General features: G+C 40.2%; 1 protein-coding gene and 1 long non-coding RNA gene across 4 annotated transcripts in view; one reads left to right on the top strand and one right to left on the bottom strand.

Moving 5' to 3' along the window:
* Window positions 1-17,998, top strand: part of SCAF11 (SR-related CTD associated factor 11) — a 115,760-nt gene that overhangs the window by 44,884 nt on the left and 52,878 nt on the right. For both annotated transcript variants that reach the window (XM_056573986.1, XM_056573985.1), the window contains exon 8: window positions 3,736-3,824. In XM_056573986.1, coding sequence (XP_056429961.1) covers window positions 3,736-3,824 — 89 coding nt within the window. The remainder of the gene's footprint in view (window positions 1-3,735; window positions 3,825-17,998) is intronic.
* The window catches only part of LOC130369160 (uncharacterized), a 135,701-nt gene that overhangs the window by 88,990 nt on the left and 28,713 nt on the right, over window positions 1-17,998 (bottom strand). The window contains exon 3 of one of the 2 annotated variants that reach the window (XR_008892685.1): window positions 14,154-14,237. The exons of the other annotated variant lie outside the window; for it this stretch is intronic. This is a non-coding gene — a long non-coding RNA (uncharacterized LOC130369160). Of the gene's footprint in view, window positions 1-14,153; window positions 14,238-17,998 lie in introns of those variants that run through there. 2 annotated transcript variants of the gene reach the window in all.

The following is a 17,998-nucleotide window of genomic DNA, read 5'->3' as shown; positions in this document are numbered from 1 at the left end:
ACAGTGCGGCAGGGTCCTGGCTGTGTGTTAGAGCAGAGTCCCTGCCGCGATCTCGTGGGTGCGCTGGGCAGCACCCACGAGAAGCATGGACGAGTATAGACATCCAGGTGCCAAAATGGCCGCCAACCTGGACGTCTATACTTGTCCATGGTCATTATCGGGTTAAGTGGTAATAGATCTGACATTCTTTTACTTAGTGACTCTTTTCTGAGATTTTTTTTTTTTCTTCGTGAATTGTACTTTATAATAGTTGTAAATCTTTGTTGATACATACAGCATTTTTTGTGAAAAATTGGCAAATTTCGGGTGTTTAATTTTTCTATGGCATTCTGTGGGTCTGTACAGTTATGGCGATACCCAATTTATATAGCAGTTTTTTCCTTTTGTAAACAAAATCTTTTTGGTCTTTTTCTATTCCATGTTTTGGAACATAATTTGGGTTTTTTGCGTTTTTTTCTGTTGGCATAGTAGAACAGTCAGTGCTACACTAACAGCCTGTGTGATCCAGCCTATGGCTTGTCTCACAGGCTGCCATTCTAGGCAGACAAGAGTCCATCAGCTTGCCTTCTGCTGCCATAGCAACCAATGGAATCCCGCGATCGCATCACTGTTGGTGGACGGGGAGCCCCCCCTCCCCCTGTCAACCCCATATATACTGTGATCAGGACTGATGACAGCATCTATGGGGTTTGCGCAGGTCTCAACAGCGCTGTGAAGGAGATCGCTAGGACATATGCATACGTCCAGTTGTGCTAACTAGCTAGCAACTTGGACGTATGTGTACGTCCTAGGGCGGGAATGGGTTAAAGGGGTACTCCGCCCCAGACATCTTATCCCCTAGCCAAAAGATGGGGGATAAGATGTCTGATTGCAGGGGTCCCGCCACTGGGGACTCCTGCGATTTCTGCAGTGGCGCTCCCGCCATCATCACTACAGAGAACATTGGCTCTGTGCGTGATGACTGGGCGATGCAAGGGACTTAGCATTGTGATGTTGCGGCTTCGCCACACCTAGGAGAGGGTCTCCTAGGAATGTATCAACCTTTTCCAGCCCACTGGAGCACCTGAAAGCTGAGCTAATTTATGCAGGCTAAAGTCAGCAACATCCGAGGCGCGTGACAAATCGAATTACTGTAACTTCGCTCATCTCTATAGTGATGACTGCGTGGCACCGCTGCAGAGATCATGATCAGACCTCTTATCCCCGATCCTTTGGATAGGGCATAAGATGTCTGGGGCAGAGTACCCCTTTAATAGTGTGTGCGTATGATATATCCTTATGCCTATCCATGATTAACCTCTTAAGGACGTGGGGCGTACCTGTATGCCCTGCGCCCGGTCCCGGTTTTTAAAACGGGGTCACGCCCTGACCCCGCATCACACTGGGTCGGTCCCGGCTGCTAATGTACCCTAGGCTAATAGCGCGCGGCACAGATTGTTGTGCCGCGCACTATTAACCCTTCAGATGCGGCGATCAAAGTTAATCGCCGCGTCCAAAACGAAAGTAAAAGCTTCCAAAATACTGTATTTTTGGTCACTTTTTAGATCATAAAAATTGAATAAAAAGCAATAAAAAAGTCAGATCAATTCTAAAATGGTACCGATAAAAACTTCAGAACATGGCGCAAAAAAATGAGCCCTCATACCGGCCTGTACGCATAAAAATAAAGTTATAGGGGTCAGAAGATGACAATATTAAACGTATAAATTTTCCTGCATGTAGTTATGATTTTTATTCAGAAGTACGACAAAATCAAACCTATAGAAGTAGGGTATCATTTTAACCGTATGAACATACAGAATAAAGATAAGGTGTAATTTTTACTGAAAAATGCACTGCAGAGGAACGGAAGCCCCCAAAAGTTACAAAACAACATTTTGTTTCTTCAATTTTGTCGCACAATGAATTTTTTTCTGTTTCGCCATGGATTTTTTGGTAAAATGACTAATGTCACTGCAAAGTAGAATTGGTGGCGCAAAATATAAGCCATCATATGGAATTTTATGTGCAAAATTTAAAGCATTATGATTTTTAGAAGGTGATGAGGAAAAAATGAAAATGCAAAAAAAGAAAAACGCTAAGTCCTTAAGGGGTTAATTGACCCATAAACACAATTGAAGTCTTAAAGGCTTTTACACAAGTGTGATGCTGTCCATCACTGCTCTAAGACACACTACATTGTATGTATCTTACTGCTACTGTATATCCTGAACCCCCTAGAGATGGAGACAGCAGCAGCATACATATAACCACTTCCTGAGAAGTAATGTGATTTTCTGGTCTGGCTTTAGTGGTGGTCAGGTGACCCAGCTTCATTTATTAACGCAGTACTGTCATAAGAACATTAAAAAGAAAAATAATAATAAAAAAAACCATGACAAAGTTTCTCCTTTTTTCTCCCGCCTCCCTCTCCCTTGTCATAAGGTCTGCACTAACATTCGCAAAGCTTTATGCCTAAAGTACATGCTTTATATAACTCTAATGGAGCCATGTGTAATCTATATGGTGCAAATACACAAGAAATAGGTTCATTAAATGACTAAAGACATTTTGCACATAAAAAATATAGCACCTTGTATTTTTTGCCAGTGTGCATGAAAATGCTCCTCTTCTGAAAAGACTCCACGCTGTCTGGTTCTCACAGGGGTTCATCTTACACTGGTGAAAGCTGGACTATACACTGCTCTGAGGCAAAGCAGGGAGATAACCACACCCCCAGGTCCAAAATATCTTTGTTAGGACCAACAGGAATTGGATACCAGGGTTTGTTTGCAAAATAAGATACATAGATCCCTAGTGGCTGTTAAAATTCACATCTTTAGCAATCAAATTTTTTAATGAAATATATTTGGGAAAATGTTTAGTTTTTATGGAAGTCTTAAATGGGAAAAGGTTGTTTTTTTTTTTATTACATTTTTAATTTAGCTCACTAGTCTGAATTCCTCTCAAAGGGAGGGGGCGTGGCCTCACTTTGCGGGTCTCCTCCTCCCTCAGTATGCTGTCAACTCACATCTCCCCTAGCATTAGCAAAACTACAACTCCCAGCTTGTCCTCACTGACAGTAGCGGGACACAAGCTGACAGTGGGAGGATTTTTTTTGCATAGGAGGTGATGCATGGACACAGCAGGACTAGGGGGCAGCTGTATGGATTTTTCAGTATGAAATACTGAAAATTTTCTAATGAAAGCAATAGTAAAACCTATTGGTTTTGCATGCTTTACAACATATCAAAAGTTTTTGTATCTGAAAGTGCTCATTTAAATATTTAAATACAGCTGAGGGGAATGAAACAGATGACTCTGTAGTTGTCAGTATATATACTATGGGCCAATAAATGGCCAGTTTTTCGGGTACACAAACTCCCCTTACTGCCTCCCCTGTAATAAAACAATAAGGGCACATATTTGTCTTCCTTGCTCCCCCACATCTTCTGGTCATAGCTGCACTCCCATTCTACCAGCTTCTAAGTAGTAGGAGCAAGGAAGGCAAATATGTGCCCTTATTTTGTTACAGGGCAGGCAGATGTGACAGTGGGAGCAGTGAGGGAGGTATACGCCCTTAGTTTCAATGGAGGGGGAGACATTAAGAGACTTTCTTTGCTCTGAAGTATAGTTCATACAGAATCTGTTAACATAAAGCTATACATCTCAGCTAAAGCAGGCCTGTCATGTTCAACATTTCTGCGATAACTGTATATACATAATATGTCGCCTAATGTAGGGTTTGTATTCTAGATTATGAGCCTGAACTGCCCCGAATGTTTTACTGGAGACGTTGCTACCTGTCCTTTCAACCTCTCTGATACAACAGCTTGTTTTAACAGGTGAGTTTGAAACGTTTGTTTATTATAAAACAGATTTTCTTTATCATTGTTTTTACTATTAAAGGGAACCTATAAAGCCCTACAAACCCTCCCAGTACCTTGTAGGTCTAGGGCACTTCAAAGGGGTTATCAGACTAGGATAAAAAATAAATTCCCCCAGCCTATTTGAAATATGCCCCTTGCATGGTCCTGCAGTGTCCATTGGCCTAGGTGGCTAATTTGCACACTGCCATTTCATGCGCTGCACACTGCCAGGAGACTGCAGATACCGGCAGTTGGTTCAGTTCTCATATTGGCTGGTGAATCCCCAATGTCACAGAAAGGGGCAAAGAAACTTATGTGGAAGCAAAGAAAACCAGGCTCCCAGCCATGGCCAGTGCCACATGATCTGTCTCTGCTCCCTGCAAAAATGGCATTTATCAGGGGACTAATTGACTGACTGGCCAGTTTACAGCACTTCCCGCTTGTGAGTGCTGCTGCACAGAGGGAAAACTGGGCCGACCATGTAAAAGAAGTAATAAACATTACAGCAGGAGGCTACATTAGGTGGGTAACCGCTTTAATTGCCTTTCCCCACTGCTGTGTAAATAGATATGGGAGAAAGCCACAGCATATGGTCGCATTGCCCCCCACCCTCCTGCCACCCACATATGCCCTAATGACACACTGAGTAATGGGAACTTTGTGCAAAGCTCATATTGCGGCATCAGAGGAAACTTACAGGCACTGTATCTGACCGCTGTGTCTTACGTCTGTAAGGTCCTGAGGAGAGTTTATAGGGCTTAGGGGACCTGACAGATTCCCTTTAAATGGTAGACTACAGTATGACAAGGCTTTTACTCCTGCACACGTCTTAAAACTCCCTTTAATACTGTTTTATTTTTGTTATATCTTAAATCTTAAAAAGGGAAGCATTGTACCCCTCTTGAAATTCAATGATATCGCTAGAATATTTCAGAACATCCTGATAGGTGGGATTCAGACCTCTGATTCCTCTGATCCAGAGAATAATCGTTCAGAGTTTCCATCACAGGTTTCTTATGCAGAATAATTCTGTTTGCTGTGCAAGGGGCTGCAGCATTCATAGTTCCTTTGCCCTGCAGGAAGTTAAGTTCTGCTATGCAGGACATATTGATGAAGAAGCCAGAGCGGTTAGCCTATAATTTTGCCACTTCATTCTTAGTATCAGTTTTTTCCCTGTAGTAATTGGTGGCACAGGCTGCCAACATAAATCACTTAAAAACTCAAAAATATTTACATTTGCTATAGTCATTTTGTGACAGATTTGACACTTATGGGGTATCTGCTGCAGTGAATAGTATGTCTTCAGTGAATGTTCATGGATAGGGTTAACATAGGTGTGCAAGTAGACACACAAGATAATTTTTACACTGAATATTAGTCACAATCTCCAATATAAAACAAGGGGGGAGATTCTCAAAGAATTTCGCACCCCAAAAAATTGTGCGCCATAACTTTGGTGCAAAAAGTATTGACCACATTTTCAAAGAGCTTTGTGCCGCGGTTTACACTGTACACGTCAGTTTTGTAAAAGTGGGCATGTCCACGTATATTGTTTGCTTTACATGATATTTTCAAAGCCTGTGAGACCAGATTACATAAAAAATATGGTGTGAATTTCACACAATCTCTTATGTTAAATGACCCTTTTTTTTTTTTAAACCTGTTGGGAACGGAGAGCGCCCTCATGTCCCGTTACTTGTATGCCCTTCATATTAGCGATCTCCGCTGCTCCCAAATCATTCAGCAGGCATCCCGTGGCAATGCCTAGGGGGGATCACTGATTCGCAGTTAATCTCCGACCAGCGGATCACTGTTATTCCGGGCTGATCGGGTCTCTGGGGGTCAGTTCCCCCGCTCTGCCCACCCATGGTAGGCTGGGCAGAGCGGGGGGGGGGGGGGGGGGAGACCAGTACAGGAGTGGCGATCAGTGGTGTGGGCGCACACTGTGGCCTTTCCGATGTTACAAAACTACAACTCCCAGCGTGCCCAGGCATCTGTTGACTGTCTAGGCATGCTGGAAATTGTAGTTTTGCAACATCTGGAGGTCCACAACATCTGGAGGTCCACCACTGTATTATAGTCTGTAAACTGTGGCCCTCGAGATGCTGCAAAACTACAACTCTCAGCATGCCTAGATAGTCCAGGCATGCTGGGATTTGTAGTTCTGCAGCCTCTGGCCCTTCAGATGTTGCCAAACTTCAACTCCCAGCATGTATGGACAGTCTGGGCATGCTGAGAGTTGTAGTTTTGCTTCTTCTGGAGGGCCACAGTTTACAGACCACTATGCAGCGGCCACACCAATTTTCCGACGTGTTTTAAAAAAGTGGCGCAAAGCCCAGAAATTTTGGCACAAGAATTAAACATTTTGGTGCAAAAAAAAAAATTTGCCCCAAAAATATTTTCAAAGGGAGAAGAGCCAATTGAAAATATGAGAAAAAAATTCAATACGTAATAGTTTATGTATAACAACGTACAAATACAGCAGTTTTTGAAAATCTCCCCCTAGATCTTTATTAATAACTAATCACTCATAAAATCATAGGAGATGAATCCGTACAGGACATCCAGAATATATACAGGGTATCACAGGAGATTGGTCACTGAGAATCTTCAGAAACCAGTTCACATATGGTAGAAGTAATACACTGTAATATTAGCTGCACTACTTGCAGTCTGTTATGCTGCACAGCTATGCATACCCCTATCCAGCCTTTGCCAGGTTAAATATAAATAATGCTGTGCTTTCACCTAGAGGGCAATATATAACTTCACAACACCCTTCTATGTTTATGGTCATGCAAGCAATCTTACTTCAGTCAGTGCTAGATTAATCCTATCAATAATAATAAAATGTCTCGTCCATTTGAAGGTACTCCCCTACAGCTGCAGTTTCGTCTCTTCCTTAGGGGGCATACTAACACTTGTTCCCAGCCTCTATTTATTTCCGGGACGCTACCTCCACTTCCGGCCGCCCCGGTCATGTAACTTGCGGCACGCTCACTGTAATCTGCCTGAGAATCTCTCCATACTTCTCTGCGTCATCGCATCAGTGCACATGACCGATTATAGTGCTGATCGGACATGCGCACTGGGCTTCATTGCTTCAAAGTTGGACGCTCTGGCTGTGAACGCTGCGAGTGCGTACTCAGGGTCTTGCTTCCTGCCCAACCATAATTACAATTAACCCCTACTACACAGGTAAATGTAGTATTCCTCCTCACCATTATCATAAATTGTGCCTATATATATCACAATAAAATGCAATATATCTCATGATGTTAATTAAAATGTTATATACAATGACATAAGTGCCCTCCCAAGCATATTACCCTAATATGATGTGATGACCATATAAATAGTGTCACTGATTATAAAAATGTATATATTGTAAATATTATACCATAAACAACAAAAACTGTTGTGCCATCTCAAAAAGTAATCATAAATATATCAAATTCAGTTCATATCCAAATGATCAGTACAATTGAATTAAACACTGTAAACTACTTGAAGGTATATTGCGGAACCCTATATAGGGTCCCATAATCTTACCACCCTTACAAAAGTGCTTATAGTGACATGAAAAAAACATTAAGCGAAAATATATCAAATCGTGCCATGTATACACACAGTATATTATGTGTATATGCCCAAAAAAAGATACACCACACATACACCTATATGTCTTACACCCCCAGTGATACTATTAAAACACAATTCACACATTTAAAAAAAAAAGCAGTCCTCCGTAAATATTGCACAGACCCCTTATTATAGATGACATTCTTCAACCAATTTTGGTAGCTAGGCCTGGTTTCAAATCATATTGTTCATCCCATGCTCTTTTTTTAAAAGGATAATAGAAACCAGTTTAAAATCAAGGATGGACAAAAAACACATTACAAAAATGATGCAAAGGATAACTGTTCAGTGAGACCTACTGGAGTCATAGTGCCGAGATTGACTATCCAGCAACATTCTTTTTGAGAGAGAATTTTCACATTTCCCCCTCTGACGTCAGTGTATTCTTTCAAAACTGAGTTGGAGCATACCCTAATTTTGAAGTAGCCATTCTGTTACAGATTCAAGCGGAAGCGGTAGGACTGATGTGTGCTGCAGTGAATAGTATCTGTCCTCAGTGAATTTTCTTCATTGATAGGATTCTCATAGGTGTGCAAGTAGACACAAGATAATTTTGTAAAGTACAGGCCCACTGAACTGGAGATGTAAAGACATGTCAGTGTGTGTGTGATGATTTTTTTTTTTTTATAATCTAAAACCGCTTTGTAGTTCTAAATTGTGGACATTTACTAATTATGTGACTTGTGAAGGCAATTGGGCATACCAGATCTTTTATCTATATTTATGGCTAAGTAAATGGGTAATCTTTCCAACTAAAAACTAACATAACCACATGTGACAGCTGTTTGCATATTGCTAGTCTGACTCCTCTTTTTTAATCCGAAAGTGACGGCAGGGTAGTGCAGCACAGCATCATGGACTTGAGAAGCTAAACCACTCAGAAGACCAAATTTCCATTCAAACCCTATTATTGTATTGTGTTCAACTGAAAACACAATTGCTAACTACAATGTCAATTTTAGGATGGTTTTTACCACTTTCTACATTCTTGGGTTTTTAACAGTTTGTAAATGTCTGATACCCAGTGAAGGATAAAGAATGTGGGATGGTAAGGGTTCTTTGCTGATTTTATTCAAAATTCAAGGCACACTTGACCAACATGGCTACAACAGCTTTCTGAAGCAACATGCCATTTGATCTGGTTTTGTGCTTCGGGAGGCCATAATTTTGTTTTTTGTGAGTAACCCCCCAAACACACCTCCAGGCTATGTAAGGGCTATTTGACAATGAAGACTGATGGAGTGTTGTATCAGAGGGCATGACTTTCACAATCACCTGACCTAAACCCAATTAAGGTGGGGAGTTGGACTGCAGATAGAAGGGAAACCTGCCAGTTGCCATCACAAACTCTGGAAACCAGGGCTGTGGAGTCGGTAGATAAATGTTCCCACTCCACAGTTTTTTGCACTTCCGACTCCTCTGTATTAATATGCAAATGTATTTATAAACCCTTACAGTTGAATCCAAGAAGCTGTTCCACCAAGTACTTCTAAGCTCTTCTAGCAGAGAGAGAGGTAGTTGGGCAGAAGCTGCTGCCTTCTCCTTTTTGTGTGCTGATCTGCTGCTGAAGATAGGGCAGTGGGAGGATCCAGGAAGGGGCATTTATTATAAAACATTATTTCCCTAGTAGAATCCCATAGTCATGTTTAAAGTTTAAGCTAACAATCGGAGTTGACAAGTTTTTATAGCCTTAGCTGAATGGCAGCAGTTTTTCCAATGGTTTACAGCTTCAGTCTTGAACTATTGACCCTCCATTACACTAGAGACACTTATAAAATTGTCTCTAGTCCTGCAAAAAACATATTTACTTAATCCCTTATCAGTGAGAGGCTAGGTTACCCATGGGTTCCCTCTAACAGCAGAACGCAACACTATGGAAAGTATAAGTATTGCCGCTCCTAATTGTGCGTTGCGTGCCATATAGTGAAGCACATGAAAAGCATGCTTCTTCACGGTCACTTAACGTGTTCGTTTGCGGTTACGTGAGACTGCATGCACTGGTCTTTATTCTTACAGTAGAGAAGTCATTAATTATAACTTTTTGTGAATTGGGACATGTAAACTTGTTTTTTTTTTTTTTTTTTTATTCCAAGCTAAATTTAGGAGTCTGTCGGTGCATTGTTTTCCGACTCAGACTCCAGGTACCCAAAATTTTGTCCGACTTCACAGCCCTGCTGGAAACCCTTTTCAAGTAGTTGGAAAACCAATCTAGGTAAAACTACACATCAATGAAAAGGGAGCTACTTTAAAATATAAAACCTTTTGGGGGAATATATCATTCCCTGCAAGAGCACAGTATGGCAAAATTGTGCAATTATATTCCGCATTCCTTGTCTTTGCACTAATTATGTTGTGCAAATTCCCATTTTGCAGAAAAAACTGAGCTTGTGTAAACATTTTGCACAATTAACCCCCCTCCAATTGGGTTTTAACCCCTTAATGATGCAGGACGTATATTTACGTCCTACGCCGGCTCCCGCGATATGACTATTATATTGCGTTATATTGGGTCGGTCCCGGCGGCTATCAACGGCCAGGACCCGCGGCTAACGCGGTGATGCCTGTTATTAACCCTTCAGATGCAGCAATCAAAGTTGAATGCCGTGTCTAAAGTGAAACTAAAAGCTTCTTGGCAGCTCAGTTGGCTGATCGGGACTGTCACGAACCGAGACGTGCGGGTGGAAGGGATATCTATAAAATCACTATTTGTCTACACTGGACCGAAAATAATGATAAAAAATCCCTCTTACACCACCCAATTTAAGGTATCGCTGCCACCACCTGTCAATTTCAAGCCGACAGGAAGCTATCAATCCAATCTGGATATGCTACAATTCCCAAATATAATCTACTATCCCCAGTAGTATATAAAAACAGGAAAAAGTTTAATCCAAATCTATAATGTAGCCGAACAGGTAAGAAAATTTAAGACTAACTTCAATCTCTTCAAGGACAATGTACGTCTGTTTTACCAGACATAAGGCGGTACTTAATAAATGAATGATTTATTATGAAAGAAAAAATATTTACAGTACATTTTTAAAAATAGATGTTAACAAGACAAAGTTTCACCATACAGAAAATAAAATAAATGGGAAAAAACATAGAATCCTTACTTACAGAAAGTTAGAGTTCTAGGCCATGGGGTATGGTAGGAAATCACAAATGACAACAATCACCCTGCAACATGAATACATATTTTGCCATGGTATATGACAGGGACAACCAGTCCTGATCAGTTTAAATTCATCAGAAGGGTGCCTTACCTGCCACCTGCGCCTCCGAACGGTGATTGATTGCTCCAAGCCGGAGATCCAGGTTTGAGCAATCGACCGCCGATAATACTGATCAATGCAATGGCATAGCATTGATCAGTGTATGCAATCAATGTACTGCATGTTAGTCTCCTATGGGGGCTATAACATTGCAAAAAAAAGTGTAAAAAATAAAAAAGTGATTTAACCCCTTAAGTTAGATTCACCACCTTTTCCCATAAAAACAAAACAAAAAAAACCTGTAAAAATAAATATAAACCTATGTGGTATTGCCGCATGCATCAATGTCCGAACTATAAAAAATATATCATTAATTAAACCGCACTGCCAATGGCGTGCGTGCAAAAAAAATATCCAAAGTCCAAAATAGCGTATTTTTGATCACTTTTTATTAAAAATTTTTATGGTATAGAAAGTGACCAAAAGTCCGATCAAACCAAAAACAGTACCGATAACTTCAGATCACGACGCAAAAAATAAGCCCTGATCCCCGTATGTGGAAAAATAAGTTATAGGGGTCAGAAGAGGACATTTTTAAACTTATAAATTTTCGTGCATGTAGTTATGATTTTTTTTTCCAGAAGTAAGACAAAATCCTTTCAACCAGTCGATTTAAAAATAAATAAATAAAAAAAATTCCACCGGAGTGCCCCTTTTAAAACTCTATTAGTTGGCCACTTATTGGTTTGATTGATGGGTAAAAGCATAAAAATTATACAAAGGTAATCAAATTTTATAACTATGTACATTAGGCTGTTAAAAACATTTTAAAACAAGTTATTGAGTAAGATAAATAAACGTAAACAAACTTTAAACAAGGTAAACAAAGTGTGCAAAGCAGAACTTACATGGCCGGAAGCACTATGGTGATGAATGAGCACGTGAAAAGGGAAATTGTTGTCTTAACAGAGGACGGAATATCCCCTTTAGTAAGGATTAAAAAATGTGTTATGCAGGTTAAATGCTCTGTCAAACATACTCTTATATTTTGTTAGACAGAAATTGCATTTTTTTTGCGTAATACTAAAATATTCCATGACAAATTCTTGTCTGTTGGTTAACCGTGCAGAAACCAGTGCCACATTAGTCTATACGGTCAATGCAGTGGCAGCAGGACTAATAGAGAGGAAGTATGAGGAGGCTTTTCAGATATAACCGTAAGCGCCAGTAAGAACAGAATTATCTTCATTCCAGACATATGGACCAGCGTAGCAAATATCCTGGAGAAGCATGGATGGTCCAGTATCCGCCACACTGACCACACTTTGCAGCTGGTTGTAATGGTGCATTGAACAATCGAGGTATTTAAAGAAACAGCGGTCAGTGGCAGGGACTAGTTTAACACTTTAGAAAATGAAGTCATCAAGTTGAAGGAGATGGGTACGTCGGAACATAAGCCCCTGAAATAGGTCAGCAACAGATGGAACCGTACTTTGACAGACTCCTTGAACAAAGGGGGCCAGTAACCGCATCCCTGTCAGACCCATCAGAACCTAAAGCCAGAACAATGGAGTGTTCTTGAGGCACCTTCTACTGTGAGATGGCAGTGTGTGTATCTTTTGAATCAGCCATGAGGAGCTAATAATCCACTGAAACCTACCAGCTTCACAGCAGATGGAGTGAGTGTTATCCTTCCGGAACATGTCTGCAATTTGTCATTATGTCCCCTGCTCTGGATCCAAGACTTTGAATATTAAAATTTTTGACACATGAAAACAATTTACAAATGCTCAGGTAAAAGTGCAGACAGAGCTGCTTTCCCTAAGAAATGAGATCGTGGAGGTGCAGCAGCAAACCACTTCACCTGCAGTGTCTAGATCTACAGCTGATGCTGACCTTTTAACGTCATTGATACGTGACTCTCCTTAAGTCTGGAGGCAGCTGTTAGGAGGACACAGAGGGACGACAGATGGAGGATATACCAATAAGAAATGTAGGAGGCTTCCCACTTGTCAGAAAAATAGGACTAGACTACAAGGATGGCAACCCTTTGAGTTGATGGAATCAGTATAACAAGGAAACATAATCTAACTTTGGGAAAAAAAATAGCAAGATCCTACTTGTGTATATTATTTATGTAACGTGAAATGCTCCCATGCCATGGCTTGGTTCGACTTTGCACGCTTTTCACCTTCAGTGCTTATGCACAATCCCTTCCCCTGCAGCAACTAGTTATTAGTATAAGCACTATTTGGCACAAGATCCCTTTAAACCAACTTCCCATAAATGTAGCTTCATGTGTAATACTGTTTGCACACATGAGATCTCAGCCTGATATACTGTATATTACTTACTGATGTGCGATACTGTGTGAACATCTGGTCACCGGATCTTCACACACTATCGCACATCAGACTGAGACCAGATTCTGGGGTATCTCAGCCTGATGGGTCATACTGTGTAAAGATCTGGTGTATCTCATCCTGATGCGATACCTTCTGTTGAGTGTTTCATCATCTCTCAATCTATGATCTCACATGTCACATCTGAGCTGACTACTACATTTATCATCGCTCATATCTGACTCCTCCAGACCATTATAATGTCTCATCTGAGTACTGTACTCCCTCATACTGTTGAAGTGCGGCACTAACAATCACAGAACAGCAGTGAAGAGGGACGGGTCCTGCAGTATTCAGATGGCGTGTGGCAGCTACAATTCCACCTGCTTCATCCCCTCTGTCTTTCGTCTTGGGTCAGTTCGGCCACGTCACCTAGCTTCCGTTGTGCCCCCTGTGATCTCTTGTGTTTGCGGCCTGCTTCCTGCGCCTCCTCCCTATCTGACCACTTCTTTGCAGGATTGTGAGCCGGCATTGTGAAACGTTTAAATTTTTTTCATAGCATGACTATTTCAGTTATCTAATATTAACGTGATTAAGCATTACAGCCTTATGTGTGCACGTCGCTGTACTTAATCACCTGTAGGGAAAAAAAACTTCCTTAATTTCTTCCCCTTTCTTGTTGCTTAATCTGTTTTGCTTCAGTGCAAATGAGATGCTCAGGTGTTTTATCAGTGTGCAGAGATTATACACCATCTACAGCAAGTATTGGGTGGTTGATTCTGATAAGCCAAGAAGGCAGCATTTTTCTGTCTTTCTAGTTCTGGATAACCCATTTAAGTCATTGGACCATTTGTCATTGGACTTATACATACTCTTCAGTTATCAATGTTGCTTATGTTTTATATGGCAATCTAGATTTCAAATAATCCTTTGATTTACTTGAATGAATGGATTATAAATTTGTGTTTGCTACTGAAAAGAATAATTTTTTCATGTTAGTATTTTGGCATGACTTAAGTAAAGGCTTCTGTCAGATATCTTGTGATATCTCAGCTTATTTAGGAGAATGTAGAATATTCAGACTATAGAAGTAGCAAATATCTTTACCATTTGGTAGAGTCAAATTTTTTTTAGATATTTGCCTTTTTGTATTCTTCTAGATTCTTCTAGCTCAATACGAACTGTGCCACCTGTTGGGAGAATTAACAATAAATTATGGCCAGTTTAGACATGCATAGCTTTTAAGCTAAATTGTAATCAATTGTAATCTTCATGTAACGATGAAGGATGCCAGGTTCCCTGTTCTGTTCATTTGACACATTACTGGCAAAGTAAATACTTGTCAACTTTTGGCAGTACACCTTTTAAGTATAAAGGAAACCATTTCATACTTTAGTAAAGGTGTATTTTTATTTTTTATACACCTTTTCAACTCATTGTGTAAGTTGTTTTATAGGGACCTCTAGGGATATTAAAAACATATTTATCTGTCTGCACTATGAGCACATATATTTTAGAGGTGTGCTATTACAGCAGAATTTACCATAATATTGGTTGCTTTTATTTATTTTTTAATTAGTAACAAAGAAATTCAGATTTCCAGTCTGTTACTACAGTGGGTTTTAAATCTGTTTTGCAGGCATTAACCAGGCCAACACATGCGCTTCTTGATGGTTATTGAAGACTTCCTCGCACATAACTCTTTTCGGTTGTGAGCAGATCTTCGAGTGTGGAAGAAATGACATACTTAAATTTACAGGCAGCACATTGTAGCGTTTTATTTTTCTTCTGATAGATGAAGAATCAACTTTTTCAAGTGTCTGTGGTTATGCCTAGGTACACTGCCAGAAGCCTTGACTCAAAACGTTTTTCAATGCCATTATATTAACAAATTATTGTAAAAATACATGTGCTCGGTTTCTATTGCGTAAGCTCAAAGATCTATACTGGTGCTGCAACACACTTCACATTTAATAAAACTATTTGCGTAAAACAGAGTACAGAGCCTTAGTCATTTTGATGCAAAGCACTGACCAAAATACTGTGGCATGAGTGTTTTTAAGCCAAGAGTAGGAGTGGATCCATAACACAGAAGAGGTGCAGATCTTTCTGTTTTTGTTATGTTTGCATTTATTCCAGCACCAGGTTTGTTAATTCATCAGCAAACTATCACAGCATACCTGCATTGGATCTATTGCTTTCAACAAACTCAATGTTGTCCAAAAGGGACAACATATGGGTCCATTGCTATGCATATGCTTGAGTGCTTGAATAAATCTGAACATACCCGAATGTGTGTTGGACCAGCTCCTAGTCATGGCTCACAAAAGCTGATACAAGCTCATACAAAATGGATCCAATACATAATAACGTAATATTTGTCTTTAAAGATACAATGACTTAGGCACGGTCATGGGACAGTTCCAGGAGCTGAGCCATGCAGTCAGTAGTGGGAAATGGCTGTAATACACAGCTGCGCCCCTGTTGCAATGGTTGGGATGAGAGTTTCTCCAGTCCCAGCCATGTAATTTTGATGCACTGGTCAATACTGACAGCAGTTCTGAGAGTTTTAGCCCCATTCACACGAAGTAATCCTGTGGAAAAATTTTAGTAAAGTCTATTGCAGCAGACTCCCATTGTGTTCAGATGGATTCTGCTGCATTGTGCTTATGGCAGAAATTCAAATTCCATACTTCGCAGAAAGAATGAGCATGTCAATTCTTTCTGCAGAATCTGCTCGGAAATGCAGTGCACTATATGGAGACAGCACATTTCCATGCAGTCCTTACTTGTTCTGCCAATGCCTGCCAAATGTCGAATTTGTGCTGTGTGCACTGGGCCTTACAGAAGGAAAGGGGGGGGGTTCTCACTCACCACAATCTAATCATGTGAATGAGGTGGGAAAAGCTTTCAGCTAAGCGCTACTCTCCCTATCACGGTCTTTGCTTCACATGGTGGGCTCCAAAGACTTTCTAGAGTCCATCCTGTGCAGCAACGAGTGAGACAGGAAGAGAAGTGCTTAAAGGGTTGCTCAGTCTCTAGATATCTTATCCCCTATCCTTGGATAGTGGGTGAGATGTCTAGGGGCGGAGTACCCCTTTAAGAGTGAATCTTGGCAAAAGTAGTTTTCATGCAAGCAAATTTTTTTTTTTTTATTCCAGCTTACATTAGCAGGCAAACAATCCAATCTAATCAGCATAAATAGACCACATAGGTCGCAAGGAAAAAGCATAATAGTTGCTCATAGATGACTTATGGCGATGAGGCTAAACAAACTGCTGAACACTATAAACATACACACATAACATTTATTTGTTCTTGATAAATCTAGCATAGTGATCAGTAAGAATAAATGTGGTACAAGTAAATAAGTGACTGCCCATCATGGGTAATGTTAGTATATATTAGAACATGAAGCAGAAATCTTACTATATATATCTGTTCAGTTGCTGAAAATGTGAGGAAATGGGTGAAAGGATATTTTTACATAGTGTGGTCTATTTGTCTACTCAAACAATTCTTCATACATTGCAAGAATTCACAAATATAAAAGTCTACAGGGAATTTTTATTAGATAAATTACTTTGCAGAATCACATGTTAAGTGTCCTCTAAATTTAAAGTTTAGTACCATTATGTGGATAAGAAACTGTATCCCCCTCACATGACCTTAAAGGGGTATTCCAGGAATATATGAACTAGCTCCAGAAAGTTAAACAGATTTGTAAATTACTTCTATTAAAAAATCTTAATCCTTTCAGTACTTATGAGCTTCTGAAGTTAAGGTTGTTCTTTTCTGTCTAAGTGCTCTCTGATGACACCTGTCTCGGGAAACACCCAGTTTCGAAGCAAATCCCCATAGCAAACCTCTTCTAAACTGGGCGTTTCCCGAGACAGGTGTCATCAGAGGATTTAGACAGAAAAGAACAACCTTAACTTCAGAAGCTCATAAGTACTGAAAGGATTAAGATTTTTTAATAGAAGTAATTTACAAATCTGTTTAACTCTTTGGAGCCAGTTGAGTGTGTGTGTATGTGTGTGTGTATATATATATGTATATATGTGTGTGTGTGTGTGTGTGTGTATATGTACTATGTCTTCAGCTTTCTAGAACGGTTACGTTAGCATGCAAATGTCACCGAAGTCTGCCATTTAATACAGATATTACTGGCCCTGTTGTTGGATGTGTACAAAAGGAATACAAGATTGTCTCTTTACTAGGGTTATTACGTTCCGAAATATTCATGGTCTGCTTACGGGGGCCTTTTTAGTAGTCTTGTTAGGTAGCCTCTCACAAAAATGTTATCTTCAATTTCTTAAAACCTATTTTTCCTTATTTCATGTGTAGTCACAATGGTGGGAGATTTATTAAAACCTGTGCAGAGGAAGAGTGGGTCAGTTGCCCATAGCAACCAATCAAATCGCTTCTTTCATTTTTAAAGAGTCCTGTAAATCTATGGGCAACTGCTCCACTCTTCCTCTGCACAGGTTTTGATAGTCATGGCCGTAAATGTTGGCACCCCTGAAATTTTTGTAGAAAATGAAGTATTACTTTGTCATACCAAACTCCATAAATGGTCTGGACAAAATTATTGGCACACTTAACTTAATATTTGGTTGCACACCCTCTGGAAAAATAACTGAAACCAGTCACTTCCTATAACCATCAATACGCTTCTTGCACCTCTTAGATGGAATGTTGGACCACTCTTCCTTTGCAAACTGCTCCAGGTCTCTCTTATTGGAAGGGCGCCTTTTCCCAACAGCAATTTTAAGATCTCTCCACGGGTGTTAAATGGAATTTAGATCTGGACTCATTGCTGGCCACTTCAGAACTCTCCAGTGCTTTGTTGCCATCCATTTCTGGGCTTTCTGACACTGGACTGTACAGTGCGACCCGAAATCCATTGGTAATCCTCAGATTTCATGATGCCTTGCACACATTCAAGGCA

This window comes from Hyla sarda, chromosome 4 (genome assembly GCF_029499605.1).
Source record: "Hyla sarda isolate aHylSar1 chromosome 4, aHylSar1.hap1, whole genome shotgun sequence".
NCBI classification, from domain to species: Eukaryota; Metazoa; Chordata; class Amphibia; order Anura; family Hylidae; genus Hyla; species Hyla sarda.
Note: the sequence above shows the minus strand (reverse complement) of the source record. Positions and strands in the feature narration are given on the sequence as shown.